Source organism: Copadichromis virginalis, linkage group LG7, assembly GCF_057382275.1.
Source record: "Copadichromis virginalis isolate Kocher_CV1m ecotype Utaka linkage group LG7, C_Virginalis_male_GT1.1, whole genome shotgun sequence".
Taxonomy (NCBI): Eukaryota; Metazoa; Chordata; class Actinopteri; order Cichliformes; family Cichlidae; genus Copadichromis; species Copadichromis virginalis.
Window position 1 is genome coordinate 46,648,036 of NC_140624.1, and position 21,726 is coordinate 46,669,761.

General features: G+C 39.7%; 1 protein-coding gene across 2 annotated transcripts; it reads right to left on the minus strand.

Annotated features, from left to right (window-relative positions):
* Nucleotides 1–5,986: 5,986 nt before the first annotated feature.
* On the minus strand, nucleotides 5,987–14,601 carry tbx3a (T-box transcription factor 3a). Of its 2 annotated transcripts, none has more exons than XM_085463769.1 (7): nucleotides 13,519–14,601; nucleotides 12,060–12,327; nucleotides 11,518–11,664; nucleotides 10,461–10,537; nucleotides 10,010–10,167; nucleotides 8,818–9,461; nucleotides 5,987–7,876 (listed from the first exon to the last, which is right to left on the minus strand). In XM_085463769.1, the coding sequence occupies exons 1-7, from the start codon at nucleotides 13,908–13,910 to the stop codon at nucleotides 7,430–7,432; spliced, it is 2,133 nt and encodes a 710-aa protein (XP_085319895.1). In that variant the 5' UTR covers nucleotides 13,911–14,601; the 3' UTR covers nucleotides 5,987–7,429. The 2 variants fall into 2 exon arrangements, with proteins under 2 accessions (XP_085319895.1, XP_085319894.1); XM_085463768.1 differs by having other exon boundaries at nucleotides 12,045–12,327.
* Nucleotides 14,602–21,726: the final 7,125 nt, after the last annotated feature.

Here is a 21,726-nt window from a genome sequence, read left to right on the forward strand (position 1 = left end):
TGTGGCGAGATTTCGGCTCCATTTAAGAAACTCGAATGAGTGAAAAGCATGTAAAGAACCCATTTAGTAAAAGACAAGAGAGCGGCAGTGGGTTTGCATGTGCAAACAATGTATCATGCCTCACACGACATACAGTACCACACATATGGCCTGGTTTTCCTATTGATTTGGAAATCCACTTTTAGGGTTTGCAGATGCCATGTACACATACCACAGGGTAAAAAAAGTTTGTCTTATATGTTATTAATTAAAAGAAAAAAAGTTTGTAATTTTTCATATTTCTACATAAAACATAATAGGAAAAGACTGGGTAAAACCAGTTAAAGAAATCAAACTATTTAGCAATTTACTTATGAACACTAAGTTCATTTGAAGGTAGAAATAATTGTCCTTTAATGCATGACATTAATATCAGACATGAGTGAGTGCTCTAAAGAACAGAAATCTTGTTAAAAGTCTAAACTTCACAACACACTGAGCGAGTCTGGTATTTATTTCTATTGGAAAGGTTTACAAACCTTTTCCTGCATCTGTAAATCTTGTAATGCTCAACAATTAATTTATGTTCATTAGAAACATTCAGTTGATAAAAAATAATTTTCTGGATTTTCCAAACTTAAAATTAGGAAATTAAGCCAGAATAAAGAATGGTGTAGTTTCTTCTTAATTTAATAACATGCACACATTATACTCTGGAATGTTTATATGCATCCTTACATTTATCTTTAAGAAATCAGCTTTAAAATGATACACAAATACAGCAGATCGAAATACAATGTATTAATGTTAAGTTGAATACTTTAAAACAATTAAGTCACTAAGACATTTCGAATCACTTAGAATCCAACGGGAGGAACCATTATTATGATTAATATTTAGTTATTTAGTCCTTTGCATGAACACTACATTTGAATGTGATGATAACATGAGCATAATTGTTAACTCATATTCCATGATAAGTTGTTCACTTCAAATGTTGACTTAATCAAAGTATTATGTTGCGTTAAGGCAAGCATTATATACTTGTAATGTGACAAATGAGGATTTGCCTACAACTGGTTTAATCTATTTTCTATACTTACTTACAGGCTTGTATTTCAGTAATTGAACATTTCTGACAATTTGATGGCTTATGTAAAACCTTTTTGCTACTTTAAGTAAACAAAAACTGAATAACTATTTCATAGAAAGTTTTTAAAAAATTGTTTATAGCTTCACAAAATCCCACAAAAGCCAGGAAAATCTTATCTATGTGCCTTTATAGTGAAAGGTAAACTTACTGAATCTCAGTGACATGGCATACCTACTGGTATTATCTGAGAAAAGGAAGTTGCCTTGCACATTGTGTAATATGATCTGACCAGATTCAACTGCAGATTCTTGCACTATCATGTTCTTGAGCGAGCCATGACACACCTCCACAGCCCCGGGGTAACACATTGTGATGGAGTAGACAGCAATAGACATGGAGAATTTCACTGACTGACAGGTAGGCAAATTTAGAAAGCTGCAAAAGTCTCAGATCAATGCAACTTGATCCTCAGAGGTGAGATTATGAGCAACATCTTCTCACAACAAAAGTCCAGTGCACTCCTCCCGGGCTTGTTCCTTTAAAACAAGCAATCACGCAGCTAGGTCTCAGTCTTTCATCCCACAACCGCTCTGGAACGTTTCAGTATCGTCTTCTTTTCAATATTTGTTTAAGCCTGTCTTAGTGACTTAATTGTTATTATTTTTTCCTTCAGGCAACAACTTACATAACAACACAAAGATCATCTAGAATACTTTCTATTCATCAGTTATACCAAATGTAGTTGTCCACATTTTCAGTGACACCATAAATTGCATGCATCTACAGATTTAGTTGCCCGTAAGACAGAAAATAGACTATGGGTGTGACGTGCAAGGCCAAACCCTTCAAGAGTCAAACCACTGAAGGTATTTTCCTTCCCTGCATCTAACCACTTTGCCACTAGATTGCCCACGATGGTTTTTGCACTTTCTTTCCATCTATTTTAAAATAATGTGTCCAATCTCAGTTGCCCCTTTGTCTTAAGCTGTCTATAGAAATACATTTTTTGTACCTCTCTCTGTAAACCAATACAGTGAACACAGGAGAAATATAATTCTATTCCTCGAGAACAAGATTGTGAGCAAAAGATGTTTAAGTGAAATTCACACTCCAGGTCTGTTTTGCATGTTTTGCCAGAAATCAAGCAGGAGACTGCAGGTTGAGAATAGTGTGTCACTGTATTTGATAACTTAAAATACTAAAGTGCTACAAGTAATTCTTGAAAAACGGCATTATCTGAAATTAAAAGAAAAAAGAAACACCATTTAATAATTTTGTTTGTATCAAAACTGTAACTGCAGTAACGTTCCTTGGACACTAGAGTGCAGTGCCACCACATGAAAAAAAAGGGAAGTGGACATGAAAAATCAACTTATTTAGGAAAATTTAAAAGAAAAAATATACGTTTTTGTTTATTTTTACATGAGAGGAACACACAGATCTTTCCTTTTCGTGGCAATGCAAGTTACTAAGTTTAAACATTTTTCCCAATTCACTCATACCATTTGAGGTGCTTCAAGAATGACACGGAGGAGGGTGTAGATCCACTAACATCATGTTCATTAATGTTGATGTGACGAACAACCAAAGTGTATCAAATGTAACTGAGTTGTATAGTACATCAAATATATGTACTATTTTGGGATTCAAACTACAATAATACTCTTCAGTGTTTGCAAAAATAAATAGAAAGGAAGCTTCTGTCCACCATTGATTTTTTTCCCCATGTCATTCATAAGTCAAACCTTTGGGTTATTATCTCAAATTTTTGACTTAATAACTCAAAATTTCAAGTTATTTTCTGAGAAGTGTATTTTTTGTGGTGTTTCCATAGAAGCACATTTGTGAACACGATTTTTATCATTTCAAAAATTAGTATTTGCGCAAAATATTCAGGTGGCACTAGACTGCACCAACTTGCAATTAGCTTAGTTGTGATGTTTCTTTTTCTTTTTACAATTTCCCTTTGCATGTATACTCAAAGTCATACACATATTACACATATACTCATAAATCATCACAGACCCCTCACACCCTGCACACAGACTTTTTGATCTGCTGCCCTCTGGCAGACGGTACAGAAGCCTGCAGACCAGGACCACCCGACACAGGAACAGTTTCTTTCCCCTCGTCATCTCCCCCCTCTTAACAGTTGACCTGTCACACTGCTCCCACTGCCAGACTGCAACTGCACCTTATGTACATTTTGTAGTATTCATTCCACCTCATTCATTTCTGTATTTTATGTATATAAGTTAGATTCGTTATTTATAGTTGGTTTACACAGCTTTGTGTACGCATGTGTAATGTGTATATATAGACACGTGTGCGTGTGTGTGTGTGTGTGTGTGTGTGTGTGTGTGTGTGTGTTTTACATTGCTGTGCTTGAGAGCCACCATCTACCGGAACCAAATTCCCTGTATGTGTCTGCACATATACTTGGCCAATAAACACGATTCTGATTCTGATTCTGATTCTGAAATACATGTAGAACTGTGAAACGGCAAGAATCTAGTCTCGAGAGAAAGGTGTAACTCAAAGCAAGCCACTATTTCTCTGTTTCTCTCTGGGTGTGTGTGTGGAGAACAATGCGTTATTAACAGACTCCTGGGCTTTTAAAAGAAGACCAAAATTACAACAGCAGATATAAAACCTTTATGATGCAAATAACATCAACAACGAAAGATTTAAAAGCTAGTTTTTCTTGTTTAACTCCACGTAGGCCACAAGTTAGACTATAGTGTGACTGGACCACTTACTGCTGAAAAAATATATGCAGATTTAAAGATTCAGTTTGCAGTTTGCTCTTCCATAAGTGTGGATTATGTGCAGTCATAAACCTTTACAGTCAAAATGTATATTAATATACTGGTTATAGTGCTAATTATTACAAATGATTACAGTGATATTGTGAATACTGAGTCCTTGGACATGATGTGAAAGATTTGATCAACTGTACTATATGATAAAAAAAAATATTTTTCATGAAATGTTATACAAAAAAGCAAAGAGTTTAGCATTAATTTCTAATTGTATACACAAACATACCTATTCTGCAAATTCAAAGATCAAGCTGAAATTCATTCTCTGAATTATTATTGTTGTAATTCAACTTAAGCATGTTTTTTCGTTTAAGTGTGGTTCAAAAATTTCTTTGGCAGTGGACACTGAAGGTTTTCAAGTGACTCGTGACTTCCTGCCACTAGATGGCATAACTGGCTCGTACATAAAAGCGACCTGTTGAGCCTCTTCACTAAAGGCAACTCTAGGAAACTTCTAATACTTCTAATACCGTCTTGTAATACCAAACTGTTATAAGTTCAGGCTATAATATAGGCATTTGAACAAACCGGTACAAACTAAATAAATACATAAAAATAAGGGAACATTTAAATCATACATCATATCGCGATGAATGAAATGTTAGAAATAAGTTCTATTAACAGCCAAATTCAGTAATAACAAAATGACTTTACAAAGGTTAATGTAAACGAAAAGCATCATTCCAGAAAGAGATGCATAAATAGAGTGCTCCCTAAATATTTTTTATTTCTGCACTTTATTAAAAGAAAAACTTCTGTCTGTCGGTCTGTCTGTCTCTCTTATATATATATATATATATATATATATATATATATATATATATATATATATATATATATATATATATATATATATATATATATATATATAGTAGTTTACATGCGGTACTTTTGTTACTGTCACTGTTTATTGTTCATCATCATGCACCGTTATATTGTTATATTGTTATATGTCCCTTACAGTATCTGTGGTCGTTCACGTGGGATGGGGCTATCAAGCGCACAGCTTTTATTTCAGTGTGTTTGTGTGCTACTTTTGTTGTATTAAACAAAGTCATTACACACTCCTTTATTAGCTATTAAATGTCACAAATTATTGAAATTACAGTAGCTGTATGTTCAAGTCAAACAATCGTTATCACTTTATCACTGGCCCCTCAGAGAGCTCTCACCCAAGATTTGTCATTTGGCCTAGTGTGCAGTTAATAAACCTGCGCTGTAGCCGCTTGGGGGCGTCGTATCTCGGTACTATTACAGACGCATTGTCGCCTTCCGTGCAATAAAATGGCAGATATGCCCATCGAAGGCGCCAGGTGAGCAATAAGACAGGCCAATTGAGACAGTTTGTATGATGTCTACACCTATTCACTAGCGCCAGGTTTGCTACATATTAACCAGACAATATACGACTCTTCGTGTCGCTGATAAATTCACGACACGAAGAGCAATATAGAGGGTAATCAAGGGATGTCGTAGTCTTAGTCTCTGTCCGAAAGTAACACACCTTCACCACGCTGCCTCATCAGCAGTGTCAGTTTCATGTGGCTCCTCTGACGCTGTCCTTTTCCTTTTCTTTTCTTTTACTAAACCGAAACTAAATTGCGGACCTGTTTGGCCAAAAAGGAACTTTTTCAAGATGCGATATTAAATCCAAAAATTGCTGGCCTGAAAACCCCCAAATTCTAGCTTGTAAAATTATTTCAAGATTTTCTTTTAAACTGCACCACCTTTCTTTCAGATTTCCACAAAAAGATTAATTCATAGTATATTTGTAAAACTCTAGCTTGCATTAGACGTCAAGTGAGACCCATAAAAACGGCGCTGAATTACACCGTGAGGCCTCTTATCCAGGTAGCCATCCCAGGTTCTGACTTATCTTAATTTGACTTTTTGAACACAGCCTAGAGAGACTTCACTCACCTTCACAAAGTAATCAAAAACATGGTGGCAGAATTTTTTGGGACTGTATCGCACAATCCCAGCCTTCTACAGGCCGGTATGCGAATTTAATTGCGAATTGTAGTTTAAAATAGTTCTCCGCTGTATTGGATAAAACGAGAAAAAAAGAAGAAAGAAAAGAAAAGAAAAGAAAGGCATTTCGACATTTTATTGAAACTTTCAAGAACACGATGTCGATGTTGTAAACTAGACATAACTCCAATACAACATAACCCACTGACAACTTAAGAAACACAAAAAGAAACCTTCATTTTTTCGAGTATGCGGCACTTTTAAGATCAGACTCGCAAAGTATGTTAATAACAGAAAGATTGTCCACTTTTTTCACACTTCAACAGCACTTTTTTTCTTTTAAAAACCCTTCTCCAAAAATAATATATACGTTTTTTCAAGCCATTGGTGCAGTGCGTTGTCGTTTTTTCATTCGTCTTAAACAGTAGGACTTCACACACGAGGACAGGTGAAAATACAATGGCACATGAGTGTGAATAACTAGCTCAGTGGATATTTGGGAAGGGGGTAAATTCCATATTTTAAATGGGGTATAAATGCAGATGGCAACAAAAAAGGATAATAGTCCACAAACTATCTTTACACAGGTATATCGACAATAAATTAAGAACAGATCCCTAAAAACAAACTACTCAGTTGTATTTACAAGCAATAACAATATGAAATAATTACATAAATATTTTATATATTCCTATTTACAGCGATGATCAATACCACCTTTCATTTTCATTTCTTTTTTCTTTTATATTTACTTTAAATTTCTGCTTCCCTTTGCCTGCATGCCTGGGTCACACACTTGTCTCGGAGCACCAGTCATTTTAGAATCGGCCTAATCTCATTAAAAAAACGCATGAAGAAAAACAAATTTCTTTCTTTCTTTCTTTCTTTCTTTCTTTCTTTCTTTCTTTCTTTCTTTTTTTACAGTTCATAACCTAATTGAAAAGAAAATTAAATGAATACCTGATAATTATATTCAAATGGAATATCTTCCCACAATTTTTCGTTTAACTTTTTTTAGTGTTGAAACGACATTCGGTTTCTTTTAGAGGGCATGCAACGTTTTCAATGAATTAAGAGCTACAACAAAATACAGCAGTCTTTCAAAGGTAGGTCAAACGGTAGTGAATGCAGATAAGTCAAATCAAATCAGAGTGCATATTGAAAAAAAAAACACTTCACCCCCCGTGTGTACAATAACGTTAGGAGACAGGACACAGCAGCAACTTCTCCTAAATCTGTAAGTCACACCCATGCCAGCGATTCAGTTTCAATACTTGTACGGTATTCATATGACAGGATACGAGTGATGTTTAATTTAACAAAAAAAAAAGAAGAGCAAGAGAAAGAAATATACAGATCAGATGATTATTAAACAAAGTGCATTTCAGAAACGAAAAAGGTCCAACAGTTCACGGTTTGAGCTTTTCTTTAAAAAAACAACAACCCTGCATTAGTCTACGAGGGTCAGTGATGTCATCACCTTCAATGTGTCGATGTGTTTCTCTTTTCAAGACAACAAAACACCCCATAAGAAGCAGATTTGAAAACAAACAAAAAAAAAATCCTAGGGGGACCCGCTCCGTGGCCTGTCTTGGTTTGAGTCGAGTCCACTGACCAGGCGCTGAATGCTCTGAAGCTCGTTGGCCGCGTCTTTCTCCGTGAAAGTCTTTGGGGACATGGAGACCGATCCGGAGGATATTGTGGACGAATGACTGGTAACTTCCGACGTGGAATCCAGGGTGACAGCGGACACTGGGCTCGCTGGTACGATGCCTTCCCCTTTCAGCTCGGCCCCGCCGCTGGCCATGGAGGGCATGGCAGTGGTGAGCAGCGTGCTGTCCGGTACCGTCATCGGGAGAGAGTAGGGGCTGTACCTGAGTCGGGGACGGACTGCGTTCAGGAAAGGGTGTCGGTGCACTGTGGAGGAGGCAGCAGACGAGGCTGCCGCGGCTGCTGCCATGTACGTGTACGGATAAGGGAATAAATTGCCAAAGGGAGACATGGCAATGCCCTGCGGGTAAATGGGAGAAACTGAGAGTGAGCCACATATCACACCGCTGATCACACCATTCAAACACTTCTAACAGAGTAAAACAACACGTGAGCCTCCCAAAAAAGAAGGGGAAAGGCAAGAGAAATGCATTTGAGTTATGATTTTCCCAAAATTTAAAAGCTTCATTTTATCACACTTCATCGAATCTGCTTGGAGATTTTACGTTCACTGATCCAGAACGAGGATTTGACTTGTAAAGATCGTAGTAACTTCCATGCATTACAAAATATTCAGCCGGAAAGCTTTATGATCCACTCTAAAAACACATTTTGCACTTGTTTAAGAATTAAGAAAAATCGGGTTCCCTGATACTTCCGCTAAAGAAACCATAAGGCTTGCTTTGATAATAAATAGGGGGAAATAGACACTTTGTTGTCTATTAAAACATAATGATCTTTCCTTATTTGAGTCATACGGTTTTTTATTACTCACCATTGTGGCTCTAAAATACTAAAATTATAATAATAATGACCTTTTATGAAAACAAAACTAGCAGAAGAAATGATAAAAAGCTTTTTGTAAGGTTGCCTCAAATCCAGCCTTTTTTAACCAGACATAGTTACTCCAGAATTAACAACAAGAGTCCAAAGTGAAATCTAGTAAAACCATGCCCACGACACCGTGCTCAGTCAAAATACAGCTGCATGACTTCACTTCGAATATTAGCCCATTTGGCCTTAAAACAAAATAAACAAACCCCCGCAAGAACAATACAGCCGCACACGCACAACCACACGCACACTTTCTCAAATCGTGTTCACGCTAACTTGTGAGCATTAAATGCATAGAATTATCTCACACGATATTAAATCTGGGCCTAGTCGGCTGTGTTGAAATGCCAATCACATGTTTGCGCAAAGCTGGCGGTAGGCCCACAGGCCAGAGAAAACGGGTTTTACCTGTGATGCCAAGACGTGTTGCTGCAGATGAAAGGGCAGACCTGGCGCCCCCGTCAAGCTTTGCGGAGGTGATGCCATACTAGCTGTGTCCATGGTGCTCACCCCTCCCGTGGACACGGCTGTCAATAGTGGTCCCATGCCTGCGGCCATGTTTGAGAATGCGCCCCCCATGTTGAACTGACTGGGGTGCAAGAGAAACGGATGCGCGCTCCCTAGGTGATTAAAAAACTGTTGTCCTGTTAGGCCTGTAGGAAATCCAAAATTATGCAGGTGGCTGTGACCTATGTGTGCGCTGTCAGTCTGAACGGTCAAAGGCATGAAACTGTCCTTGCTTATTGACCTACATTCGTCCGTTTTGGGATGGTCCTGGTTCGGGCTCTTGAGTTCTTCTCCAGAGCGGGTGGTACTGGAGATAACAGTGATGGGGCTCTGCCGTGAGTCTGCCTGGCTTTTCTCAGTCCTGGGACCGCTTTCGCGGGTCCTACTAGTAGAGTCACTGCTACTGAACGGATGCCCTTTAGCTGGACTCGCTTCGTGATCCTTCCCGTCCTCTGTGGTGGTGGAAATCTTGCTGGAGTCCGGACCATCTTTATTGTGTCCATCTTTGCTCTCGTCGTCGCTATCCTCATCGCTGTCGCAGAAGTCTGTAAGTAGGAGGAGTAGAATATCAGTTTCCCTTTCGCACATGGGTGAATCATGGCAATAATAATAATAACTCCTACTATCTGAGGTAGCCCGCTACAGCTGACCCTCAGAGGTCGAATAGAAAACAAACACGCAGGACATTTATTGCACAATAGGAATCCACACCGATGAGGTTTATTTGCATTGCTTCCAATAATAGATGGCGGTGTGTTACACATTCTCACATGGCCTTTTTTGAGTATTTTAATGTATCTTTGCAAATTGCTCCAAAACAGCTGTAGCAGACACAACAGCACCAACTATACTGAGGCTAATCCTTGTTTAATTGTTTATTGTTAATCTGAACGAGACGGTAATTGTAGAGACTTTCCCTATCAATTTTCCTCATGTAAATGATCAACTATTCATTCATAGCTTGGCTTCGCAGATTTAATTGAACACATTACGTTCAGCTACCCTGAAAAAGTCTTGGCATAGTGGAAATTTTACGAGTTGACACATAACTTGTGATCAGAGCTGTGACTAGTGGTGGGGTCTGTCAGCCTACCTTTCAGGTGTGGGGGGCCCACTGTAGACACGGCAGGGGACGAGGCCTGGCCGAAACACTTAAAAGAAGGCTGCTCTCCAGAGGAGTCGTCTGAAGCCCCGTTTTCCTTTTTCTGATGCTCCTCGTAGGAACGCATGGATTGCAGGGCCAGCTGTTTCCTGCGCGCAAGTAGCTAGGTTATTATAGGTGGTAGCCACAGTTCAGGTTAAAAAACATAACAAATAATGCAGAAGCTTAGTAAGATTATTTTTATTCAAAAGATTTATGACTTTAGAATTAGCCTATAGATTTAGAGTAATCTTGTGAAGAGTCGGACCCCCTGCGGTTAATGTGGAAGCTTAGACGTAGTTTTAATCCAGCAAGATCACTGTCTGTCTACATGTAGCCTAAATGCAGTAAGTCTTTTCGCCCTTTATTTTCACGTATATTCCCGTTTTTCCCTCTAGCTTACCTCTTTTCCCTTCTCCCATTGCCCGTGTCACGGAATCCTTTAGCAAATGGATTATGGTCGATTTTCAGCTGCGTTATCTGAAATAATTGAAACTGTGTGTAAATAACAGTAAATAGGAAAGGAAACATCCCTAAAAGTCATTCAGTGCCGCTTTAAGCCAGTTATTGTTCCAACTTTACAAGACACAATGATCACTGGTCCCAAAGGCCAAAGTTTTGTGGAACTTCTCTTTGGGGGTTTTAGAGGTAAAACACGCGATAAACAAAAAGACGCATGAACACAAAGGAAGCAGCAGTCCTACTATTGGCACGTTTCTCCACGAGTGTGAAGTATGCAGCGTTGTTTGTGATTTTTGCAAAACTTTATTCACTCACCACTTCCCCTCCAGCTGGCAGTGATAGAACTGCAGATGGGAGGGCAGATGTGGTGCCAAGGGGTTTCCAGCTCTTCCAAAGAGCCACTGAGACGATTTTGATTTTTATTTTAATTTATTCTTTTTCTTACAAAAAATAAAACGCTACCATGCACTACAGTCTGAAGCAATTTCCCTCTTTCCCCCCTTTACGTTTCTTCGCCCCCCTGTACACACACTGTAGCTGTACACACACACACACACACACACACACACACACACACACACACACACACACACACACACACACACACACACACACACACACACACAGCCTGCAATCACAAATGCAAAGACAGGGAGAACGAGAGCGGGTCTGGGTCTGAGCCAAATCCCTTCCACGTGATTAAATAAAAGAAAGATAACCTGCACAACATTCCTCTGAATTCTGACTTTCCTACCACAGACTGGTGAATGTGGCACTTAGTCGCAACCCCCCACCCCTCACTCGCCAAACCCTGACCCACGCTATGATACTACAAGCTCCCAGCCTCAAACAAATATGACGTCTTTCATATTTTATGACAACAAAAAGGTGCAGAGCAGAAAGGAAAGCGCGTCTGGCACGGCTAGGGAGGCTACATTTGAGAAAAAAAAAATTCAGAATATAAGTTTAGCAGACCTCTGGGCAATAATTGCGCTTACCTTGTCATTTTGATAAGCGGTCACAGCAATGAAATCCGTTTCAGGAAAAACATAAGTCCTGAAGGTACTGTACGGGAGTTTGAGAATATCGTTGGCCCTCACAATGTGAAACCGGGGCTGATATTTGTGCATCGAGTTAAGAATGGTCTGCAACACACACACAGTCACAAACATGAGCAATTATAAAAGGCTCACAATACAAAGAGATTTGTTTATTCTGTGTTACTTTTTAGGATCGCTAGTTTGTTAAAACATAAGCTCTCTTCGTATTAAAATAGACAAATCGAGCCATATCTGCACTAAAACAAGTTTAAATGTCAAGCTTAATATTTGCAATAAATAAAAAAATAACTCTTACAAAATATCTCAACATGACCACGTTTGACATTTTTATTTTTGTAAACGGGTCTTTTAGGTGTTCATTTAAAAAAACAAACAAACTGTACTAAAATAAAACAATCAATTTTAAATCATGACGACATGTGTTTACTAAAGCGGTAAGTTGATAAATAGGGAAATTGACATACATTAGTTGAACTTACAAATCCATGCTTGTCAGAGATGTTATTTGTCAGCTTGAGTTTGTGAAAATTGACGACTTTTGACATCCACTGTTCACCAGTAGCCGGACTGTCCGGGTGAATGTACATCCTCTTTGGCATTTCGGGGTCGGCCTTTCCTGCCACCATCCAGCGGGAGTTATGAAATTTGTACCTGCAGTCGTCGGCTGCAACTATATCCATCAAGAGTATGTACTTTGCCTTCTTGTCCAGACCAGTGCACCTCACTTTGAACGGAGGGAACATCCGCCTGTGAAAGAACAAAAATATATTATGAACACGAATGCGTTACAAAATAAATCACGGGGTAAAATTTCCAACGATATTTTAAAAAACACAATGTTTTTTAGGTGCACGTAAATAAACTAAGGTCTAGATTTTAAGAAGTGTATTACACCGCTATAATCTCAGTGTGGCAGCCTGCTATTAATTAATGTAAGTATGTGTTGGTAAACAAATATATTATGAGTATGTACTCTCCAATAAATAAATGATGTCTTGATTCTTAATGTCACGAAAGGCCTACACACACACACACACACACACACACACACACACACACACACACACACACACACACACACACACACACACACACACACACACACACACACACACACAATAAGATTACCGTGATGATAAAATTAATTTAGTCAGAGCTCTATGAGCCACTTTAATAGAGTATTCTGACAACAGAAAATTTAGATAAAAAGGGCAGTGGGTAAAAAAAATATTATCAAGCTGTATTTTATATCATAAGCTGTGTATAGATCTTTCAAGTGAAAACTAATGAAAGACAAGGTTTAATATTAATAATTCATGAGTTGCATGCATAATCCCTTTTATTTTATGCGAGTGTATGCTGTTTTCCACCAATAAACACGTCCTAGGAAAGTGTCTTTGCAGGCTGTGTGAACACGAAAATTTACACTGTAACTACAGATGGTCTCTTTATTTTCCGAGCGAGAAATAGATATCAGAAATGGCCGATCTTTGCTGTTTTACTCTATAACTAAAAAATGCAGTTTCAGCGTTATATTTGTGGCATATTTAGACTGAAATGTCAACGTAACCAGTTGAACTTAGAGGAATGTAAAGGCTTTTTTATTTAATTTAATAACTGTACAGTACTCTCTGTATATAGTAACCATTGTCCTTAATGTAAATATGTAAGAAAAATTGTGTATGTTTCTGTTCTGTGTCCTGTGTACTGTTTGCTTGTATATGTGTCTTTTTGGCTGCTGTTACAACCAAATTTCCCCTTGTGGGACAATTAAAGGATTATTCTATACTTGTTCTTCTAAAGCAATTGTAGTAATTGTAATCTATCTGTATGTGTGCAGGCTATGACATAACATCCCACATTTTGATCACACACAACAGGATTCTGCGTTGTTGTTGTTTTTTAAATTATTTGAATAAACACAAAAACATGTTTCACCTTCCGGATTTTGTGATCACCATCTCAGTGCCCTTCTTGTGGAAGAGTTCCCAAAGCTCCTTGGCTTCCAAGTGAACTTTTGGGTCGTCCTCCACCTCTTCCTCAGGCTCCAAAGTCTTCAGAGGCCTGAGGTGGGCGGCAGCAGCCTGATGTCCCAGCGAGGAGAAGTGGAGGCCGGTCTCCGCGGCTCCCATCAGCTGGTCCATGATCGGCTTTCCAAGGGCGCCCGGCAAAGAGAGGGAGCCGCTGGGAGGGAGAGCCAGGGCCGGGAAGAAGGGAGGCTGGTGACCCAGCATCGCACTCATGGCAAATTCCGGACCCCGGTGAGGTATAAACGGATGATATGCCATACTTGATCCTTGTATGACTGGATCTCTCATCAGGAAGTTCATCCAAGAGCAGGCAACAAACGTAGACGACTGGCTGGATTGAAAGCAATACTTCTTAGAACACTAAGGCTCGCGTATGACAGAGCCAAATGATGGCAAAATAAGAAGCAAAAATCAAAACAAATCTGGAGTTGGAAAGCTTTTTGGAAATTCCTCCTTGAACTCGACGGGAACAAGCATCCACTATTTTTTCCCAAGTTGCCGGGAAATCTCTGCAGTCATTTGCCGAATCGTTGGTCAAAAGTCTGCAAAGTGAAATGTATAAGTGCTCTCCATTAATCTTCAAGAGTGCTGCCAGGCAGATTTTCTTCGGAGGTTAACGCGCATCGGACAACTTTCTGCGTCTTTCGGACATTAGTCGAATTAAACCGAGTGAGGTGAGTCACTTAATTGACTGCGGTGCATTCCTTCTCTTCTGCTGCTGTTTACAATATCGGCATTCCTGTTAAAATGGGTTCCCTCTTATTGGCTTCAGTCCTGCAGCGAAAGCGACGTGTTGAAATATTTCGATAGCGCCGAATAATCCCCCTGCCTTTACTCGCTCCGGACATGTACCCTCACACGCGCGCACACACTTTATTCCTCCTCTCCCTTTCACGCACACACACATTTCAGGGAAAGACGTGTGCAAAAGAAAGGAGTCCGCTGACGGCCAGCGAGAGAGAGAGAGAGAAAGAGAGGTGGTAAGGTCCCAGCTCCGTGATTTTCCTAGCGCCTCTGTGGCCCATAGGGCTTCATACTGTATGGATGTGTATGCAACAGAGAGTAGCAGCGCTCGGTTTGATTGGCTCTTTGACGCTTTCGGACCAATTGTGTGGCTGCGTGGGCGTGGTTTTAACAGGTCGGGTGGAGGGGACAGACTTCAGACTTATAAAAAGGTGTTTGGAAACTAAAAAGGGCTTTGCCGTGAAACACCACCCTGCCTCAGCCAGTGTTGTGTGAATATGTCAACATCGTTATAGAACTTGCGCTATTGGTCGGTGTGTGAGACCCAGCGAAAGGGAGAGAGCAGACAAGCCAAGCCGGGAGACCGGCTCGCTTTGTCGGCCGGTTGTTGTGTTGCGCTGCTGAATTCCTTCTCTGTCCCATTCCCCACCGCATCACCGTGTTTTCTTTTTTCTTTTTGGTTTGAATACCACGAAGACTGTCCTGCTGGGTTATAATCAGATTTATGTCATAATTTAATATAACAATTAAATTTTTTCACTTCGCAGTTTACAGAGTCTGCGAGCACAGATTTATCAGCACCGGAAAACAGAGGAACATTTCCAGTAACGACCTCCTTTGAAATCAAAGTTCAGGAAAATATGACCGGGTTACGGATGAAGCGCTCTATGATAAGCTCCTGACAGTAATGTAACGTTAGGCGAATATTATGACACCTTTGAGGCTTTCGCTAACAGTTATTTTAACTTGAATTAGTTTATTAGGCTATTTATTTTTATTTTTATTTTTAAAAATTTGAAAGCTCACGGGTGTAAGGTGTGTTCATTTTTTTTTCATTTATTATCTTCCTAGATTATACTCCCTACAGTGAGGTCTTCACTTCCACTTTTCCTCTTCAAGCCATGTTTGGATTTGACTCGGTGTGAGAGAAGCGTGCTGTACATATGATGTGGAAATACATTATTTTGATGAGCCAGTGAATATAAATATTTTCATTTCGACTTGAAATGGGTTTTATTTAACAGCCAAGTTCATCTTTGCTGAGGCTCATCCCGTATCACAAGTTTGCGCACAAATACCCAGAGGAGCACAGTTCGGGGAGGATGTGCTCACTTGTGCTACTGCATTATCACTTCCCCAACAAAACGTCTATGTTTTGAATCATAGCCTACCAATCAATTCTCTTGTTAAATATAGCACACTTTCCCGGCACAACTGTCTCTGGGAAACAATTCCGTTATAGCCTGCCTCTGCAAAATGACAGTTGCTCACGCTGGATAACCAACTAGGTGTTATTGATAATGCACGGGTATTTTTTTAAGCTATCTGAGCCAGTGTTGTTCCTGTTACACCCGTACAAGCTGTCATAACCTATTTTCCATAACCGCTATAGCCTAAGGTCCACAGTGCACTTCCATAACGGTAACATGCAGTATGCGCCTATTAACAATGCTGATATACTTATAAGATGCTTAAAAACGCCAATTAGAAGCAGCTCATTAGTCGGTGCAGTGACAGTTTTTTCTGCACAGCGTCGAAGTGAACCCAAGACAAAGCCACGCTAGTGCTCTCCAAAATGCAATTTAACCACTAATTCACAAGTAAACTAGAGTGCAGTGGCCAGTCAGCAGCCTTGGGCAAACATTGACCATCAATTCTCAGTCATTTGTCTGTCTCCATGGATCCAGGCGGGGACCGCGTGGATCTGAGAGTCCTTGAGGGAATGAGCAAATTCTTACAAAAATCAACAGGGATGTAGTGCATTATGATGATTCTGCATGCAGCATTCTGAATAGTTTGACAACGTGGAAATGTGGCCTGTTTGTCGCACACTGGTTGTTAGAATTTGTAAAAGCTTGCACTGAATTGAAAACAAAAGCGCTCGTGCTCGCAAGTATCAGTGTGAGACCACCGCGCGCATGTTGTGCAGGTTTTTGTTTATTGTCGGTCGGATGTCCTCTTCATCATAATTATTGTTAGGCGCTGTCTTAGAAACCTGCCCCTCTTGCCTGTGTAGATACTGTATACAAGTACGTAAACTGGAGTGCATGCATATATACCACCAGGAGATGTACTCGGATGTGGCGTATTTTCTCTGTTATTGATTTGCTATAGAAAACAAATGCGCCACTATTGATAAGCTCCAGCAACTTCTGACTGAATGGAGATCTTACAGAACACCTGGAGCTAAGTAGCTAAACAGTGCGTGCAATGTCCAGCATTAAGGTGCTGTTGTCTATATGAGAGCTTGCAGTCATCTCTTTGTGTAAGAGAGGTCAGGTCTGTGTCAGTTACTGGGGCTTATTCTTCTTTAAACACTTGCCCCCATTAGCGGCACATTTCAATTTAGCGCAGGGTGTCATCAAATAGGAAGCAGTGTTGACACTGTGGCAGCCTTCCAGGCTATGTGGCCAAGCTGCCTTCATTAGCTAAGCAAGTAGGGAATGGTCAATACTTATAAACTTTTACAGGGTTAGGGCTCTCAGGGACTTCAGGAGGCTATAAAAAGGACTGAGCTGACACAACTGATTGATGAAGCCAACTTTGTCAGCGCTTCCCTTTTGTACAGAGATCATGCATATCAAAATCAGAAGGGGTAGTATATTTGACTGGACAGCCTCTAAAATTTCTCACTCCACGTGTGTGGGTGGGTGTGTGGTTTGCGTGATTTTGGGCAGCTTCGGGGATGGCTTGTGTTTTAAAGCTGCTATGCTGTACTGTCCACACAGTTTACGGAAATGATCCTTGAACGATGTGACTTAAGATTCTTGGAAAAAAGGTAGAGAAGAAGAAGAGAAAACTACAACCACTCTGTGTTTTTATTACTTTATTTTATTTTTGTTTATATTCCTTTGCAAGCCTTAAAATATTATCAGGGATGAAAAAACCTGCACTGATGTCATGGGTTATGAAGCTTTCATTGCTTAACTACACAGAGCAGCTACACTGTGTAGGTTCATTAAGCAAAGCTTCAAAGACATTCCTGGAATTGATCATGGAGCTGCAAGTGATGTAATGTATGCTGTCCTGTTTATTTGCAGATTGTTAATGATAAGCAAGGACAGACTTGGTGGCACCACTCCTGGATAGAGGAGATTGTCTGGTGAGAATCATCAGCCTTAACAGAACATGATAGGAAAAGGAAACATCACAAGATTGGTGTATCCAAGAAGTATAATGACCCCAAACTTCATTATGTGCACCCCAACAACAAGCAGAGGGGGGGGGGGGGGGGGGGGGGGGTCAATTAACAGCATAATGACTCTCTGAATACAAACCATTTACCTCAGACATTTAGGTGGGGCTAAAATTGATTAACCAAGACCATATTGCCTCCCAAAAAGAGTGCAGACTCTAAATTGCATAGCCAGAATAACACAAATGTTTTAGTCAATTGGCTGGAAGATTGATAAGCTCTTTACCTGTTGATGAAATGTCCATGTCAATCATTTTTTGTCAAGTCAACCCTTGCTCTCATCAATTCTTCCAATGGCCAGTTATGGGTATTGATTGAATACTATTTTAGTTAATTAGAAGATGTACCTATTGATAGCAAAGCATTTACTACAGGCTGACTAAGGAAAATGTTATTTTTGAAATTTTATCTTAGGGAGATATTTGCTGTTTTTGGTTAAGGTTGTTAATCAGCAGTGATGCAGGCTCATAACATTTACCTTATTGCCACACAGTTAACGATGAAGCAGCTGGAAGATTGGGGTGGGGGGGCATAAAGCTTTATATTCATAAGTTAAACAGGGCATGCTTTTTTTCTTTTGCACCTCTGGGGTGCAAAGAAAAAATAAAGCAAAAAACCCAAACAAATCTGACACAAGGTATAAAAACCAAACGGATTAATTTATACATTTATTGATTACGTGAAAGGAATGAAATCAGTGTCGCCAGTTTAGATATTGAGAAACTTTACATGCAAACATTTCAGTATAATCGTGTTTAGATCAAGAAATCACAGGAGTTTGTGTTTTGTTTAAAATGGCTTGTGTTTTCCAAAGGAGCCCACAAAAAAAGTTTGTGAAATGTTTCCTATTTACATAAACCAGGCCATGCCTATTATTCCTGTTGCTGCAGAAAAGAGTAAGAACTGACAGCTGCGTTTTGAAAGTGCAATGTACACAACGCTATTAGAACAAAACCAGTCCAGTGGCATGCATCACCTGTAGAGTATAATGCGGGGGATTTGTCTGTTCAACCCCATAAACAGCCGTCAGGCTTTCTCTGTAGCTACACGCTGTGTGATCAAGACACTCATGGCAAATGCCTCAGATGTGGACCATGTGTCAAAAGTCTTCAGCTTGCTTTACGTGCCACCACTCGCCAACGTGGGAGATAAGCATCTTTCCCGCTGTATCCTGAGCAATGGGAATTCTACTGGAACTAGTTTTGCATGCTAAAAAGCAAACAATAGTAAATGGGGAACAGAAAATTCCTCAGGTTATTTGTCATCAAGTTAGCACAGTATAAATATGCTCCTGCTATGTTCATGAGATGTAACTGTTAGGGACTATTTTGGGTTTAAATCAAAAAGTATTTGGTTTTGGGCAGAACGGTGGCCAGGGAAGGCCCCAATGTTGGTATCTGCTGTCCATTTAGCTTCCTCACCATTGGCATCCACTCTCTGCTGCTTTGGGTTTATGGTCTCACAAAGTTAGAAGGTTTTGCCATTGAGTGGAACCTTGAGACATGGTGCTTTTAAGAGCAGAGTGGTATAAAGCAGTGCATTCCTCAACCAAGGGAATCTTGGACTAAGGGGTTAGGGTGGCTTCTCTCTAGAGGTTAAGTGGGATAAGTGTGTGGCTCATGTCAACCCCACTACCCCCCAATAGTTTCTGGAAAATTTGCAATGGGGTCAGATTGGATTACTGTGTTTTTGTATTTACATGGAGACACAGGGCTTTGAAATGGAAAACCATAGGCGGAAAAGCAAGTGCCATGCAGTCTGGAAAGCTTGGTAAAAGAAACCAGCACTGATTTCCACTGACGGGATGGTTGAATACATGTCTTTTATGTCTTTCTGTCCCACAATCAGATATTTGCTTACCAAAAATGGTGATTGAGGTAACTGGATCAAGTGTAATACCAATCTTTAAAGTAAATCCATGGTAAGTACTGTGATAGACATTCAATAAGAAATAAGGAGGCTTCAGGCTCAGAGACAGACCACATCAAGGCTGTGAGTATGACTTAAAGGGAGCTGCTTAAATGCAGTAAAAAATTTGCAGCCCAGTTATGCTACATAAACAGCAGTGCACCCCATCCCTAAATGACCTTATAAAACTATCTTAGGTGCCAGTACCCTCAAGGTAAGCCAGGTCTTCCTGGATTTGTGCCTCAGGTGGTCTGTCATATTTCCTGTTGAACCTCGCTGCAACCTGCTGGGATAAGTTTTGTGAGTTATTTTGAGAAGGTTTCTCCAGCCACTCCCTACAGGTGCTGTGTGTAGGCCTGAGCCTATAATCCACTCTTTTCACTGCGGATTTCACTGCAGCTCATCCCATTAGTTTTTTGTTTTACTCAACAGAAGAGAGGCACTAGCAAACAGAAATAAAGCAGCACAGGCTTGTGTAACACGTATAGATTTTTCTTTCTCACATAGGATAGCAGTAAAATGTCGAGCTTTAATGAGATACATAATGATATCACTCAGGAAATGACAGATCCAAATAAAAAAGATGCCTCTGACCCCAAGCTTTGTTTTAAATACAGCGAATCCAGTGTTTAAGTCTTAAATAATTATGACAAAAACTGCTCCAAAACGAACTGAAAATGTCCAGATTTGTTGTCAGATCGTTCACAGGATTCACAGAATTTCTTCATATTTATATACCCTTCTTCTTAAACACACCTGCTAAATTTGAGCTGAGTGAACTCACTCTTGACTTCACATTTTTCAAACATATAGATAGAAGCAACAAGTGTCATAATAACGCTCGACGGATAATTTTAGGAAAGCCCAGGGCATACTGGAGCTCTTTGTACACAGAAACCTTTGCGGTCTTACACAAATGTTCCTGTGAGCTGTCGCCCATCTTTTTTTTCTGCTTTTGCTGAAACTTGACCTCCCGTTTCTGGGTGAATTAACGGTTTTGTCAGTAGCGGGAACAAAAATTTGAAGTGTATGCTGCAAGCTCAAACGGCGGCAAAGTTGAGTGCGGTCAATTGAATCTCCTACATGCTTCTCCGTGCTTTGGATGCATCCCTGCAGTAACTTCTGAAACTATAATACCTTGTAAATGTTTGCGGAAACCTCCTCTGGGTATTTGGAGCCTTGCATTAAGTTGCTTGCAGTTGAAACGTTTTCTCTTCTGAGAAATCAACAACAGACAGCAACATATGTTCATATTCTCCCGAAAATCTTTATATTGTTTAGAAGCAGAATAGAGTTTTATTATTATTATTATTATTATTATTATTATTATTTTATGTTGTAAAGTTATGGCAAGTGCAGCGCTTAAAAACGGTGCGGATGTGTGGATAATCCATAATAAGTATTTACATTTCTCAGATGGGTTACAATCATAAATTAACTGGGTCATTTAAAGGACTTTAAAATTATCTATGTGCTCATATTAAAAACTAACTAAACGACTTCTGTGGCAACTGAATGTGAAGCTTCATCTGGCTGGGCAAAGTTATGAACTGAAACATCAACTTTATGAACAATTCTCTCTCTCCCTCTCTATACATATATAGGAAGGAAGGAACTTTAAAAAAAATTTTTTTTCAAATACATCTGTTCAAAAGTAAATGCGAATGTAATAGGTTTCAGAGCCACCTTTTCCCTTTTTCTTTTTACTAGCTGTCTGCCGTTGCTGCTTTTTCATGTTCAAATTGCAAGTCGTCAGAGAATTGTGACATTTGAAATATGAGACTGGCCGTATTTACTGAGTTAGACAATACACGAAAACCACATGAAAATCTAAAAGAAGTAGGATGCGGTTTGGAGCCGTGCTTTCATTTATTGTACTCCCCCACAGATGTTTTGTATAAAGACATTTTTTGGGGTAATGAGGGGGAGTATTTGAACGTAAGCTAAACCTGCTTGGCTTAACTTATAGAAGTCTAGAGTGACCTCTAATAAGCGCAGGCTAGGCTCAGTACGCGCAACTGCTGCAAAAAATAGCACATTTGCCGGGGC